This window comes from Quercus lobata, chromosome 1 (genome assembly GCF_001633185.2).
Source record: "Quercus lobata isolate SW786 chromosome 1, ValleyOak3.0 Primary Assembly, whole genome shotgun sequence".
In the NCBI taxonomy this organism is placed as follows: domain Eukaryota; kingdom Viridiplantae; phylum Streptophyta; class Magnoliopsida; order Fagales; family Fagaceae; genus Quercus; species Quercus lobata.
In genome coordinates, this window is record NC_044904.1 from 42938953 (window position 1) to 42940354 (window position 1402).

Here is a 1402-nt window from a genome sequence, read left to right on the forward strand (position 1 = left end):
CTTTCCAGTGTTATGGGGAAGAGATGCTTCCAAGCATGCCCCAGCTCTTCTTCGAACCACCATTGAGTCTCCGTCGGCACCGCTTTTATTTGAGAAATTATCTCGTCTAGAATAGCCATCACTCAGTTTTTGTACCAAATAGCCCATCCAGACCGTGGCAGAGGGGTTAACCCTATCACTATCCTTTCCATTCCCAGGTTGATTATCACTCCCCAAATCTCTTGTTGACAAAAGCAAGTTGCTCTTACCTTCGGTGTAATGGGATAGCAGTTTTTGGCTTTTTGAGTTTTTTAGACTCTTTCAACTCCTAATCCCTAGACCTTCACTTCCTTTGCCCTTATTTTTTGCTAAAGCTTTCCTTTTGTTTCCTGAAGTTTGTTTCATATCCTGCTGACACTCAGCATATGGATTCTTAATGCACTCCTCCATCACACAATCTTTCCTCATCTCAAGGTTAATCTCCGGGTTTTGGGTTGCCACAGCATGTGCAATCTCATCCGTAAGGTCTGCTAAGCCATTCCGTAAGTTTTGAGCTGCCACAATGCGTGAAATCCCTTCTCTAGAGTCTACCGAATCTCTTTGATTGGACTTGCTAAGATCATCACCTACTTCCACATGCACAGAAGCTTGGGAAAGGTCCAGATTGCCCCTAGCTTTAACTTGAGATGGGTTAACAGACTTGGTAGGCCCATTACTACCATCCAAGCCCCATAGTTGGATTCGGGTTGGACTTCCTCACTAATCTCATTGGATTTCAACGAGACCTGAGCTTCATCTTCTCCACTTGGCTTCCTCACTTTTAGCCCACAATTATCCTGCTTATGTCCAAGCTTACCACAACAAAAGCAAAGAGAAGAAATGCCTTCATGTAAAACCTTTTGAACTAGCCTTCCCACCCGAATAGAATTGATCAAGGTTTTATCCAAGTCTAACTGAACACATAATCTTGCATAACCTCCTCTGGTCTCCAAGGCCATATAAGAGTCAATACGTAAGACAGGTCCAATGACACTTCCAATTTCCTTTAACACAGACGCATCATAGAACTCAATTGGCAATTCAGGCAATCTAACCCAAACTGCCATTGACGTGAGCTTAGCCTCAAAAGCTTTAAAATAAGGTTCCCAAGGCTTGATTGCAAGAAAATGCTCCCCTATAAACCAAGGACCTCCCAAAAGAACATTGTCAAAGTCATCACTGCAACTAAAACAAATCAGGAAGAAACATTTGCCCAAGGTCACGTGATAGTTTTTTAGACCCCTTAAAATAATTGATTTAACCTAGGTAATTAGCCAAGTTGTTACTTAGTCCAATTAAACAAGTCTAGGTTATCACAATAACAAAGATCAAATCATGCAAAGTAGCGGAAAATAAATAACACAAGATATGATCACCCAGGAAA

The 1402-nt window shown here is 41.7% G+C and overlaps 1 protein-coding gene across 1 annotated transcript; it reads right to left on the reverse strand.

Moving 5' to 3' along the window:
* Nucleotides 1–300: 300 nt before the first annotated feature.
* LOC115954311 lies at nucleotides 301–1085 on the reverse strand. The gene is made up of 2 exons (XM_031072235.1): nucleotides 680–1085; nucleotides 301–605 (listed from the first exon to the last, which is right to left on the reverse strand). Exons 1-2 carry the CDS (start codon nucleotides 1083–1085, stop codon nucleotides 301–303), a joined length of 711 nt encoding a protein of 236 aa, XP_030928095.1.
* Between the last annotated feature and the right edge of the window lie 317 nt (nucleotides 1086–1402).

Bases quoted from the DNA above. Each gene is read 5' to 3' on its own strand.
- LOC115954311 (XM_031072235.1), bottom strand. From the start codon at position 1,085: ATGGCAGTTTGGGTTAGATTGCCTGAATTGCCAATTGAGTTCTATGAT. The intron at 606-679 runs GTCTGTTAACCC...ATGTGGAAGTAG, and splicing joins GGTAGTAATGGGCCTACCAA to GTGATGATCTTAGCAAGTCC.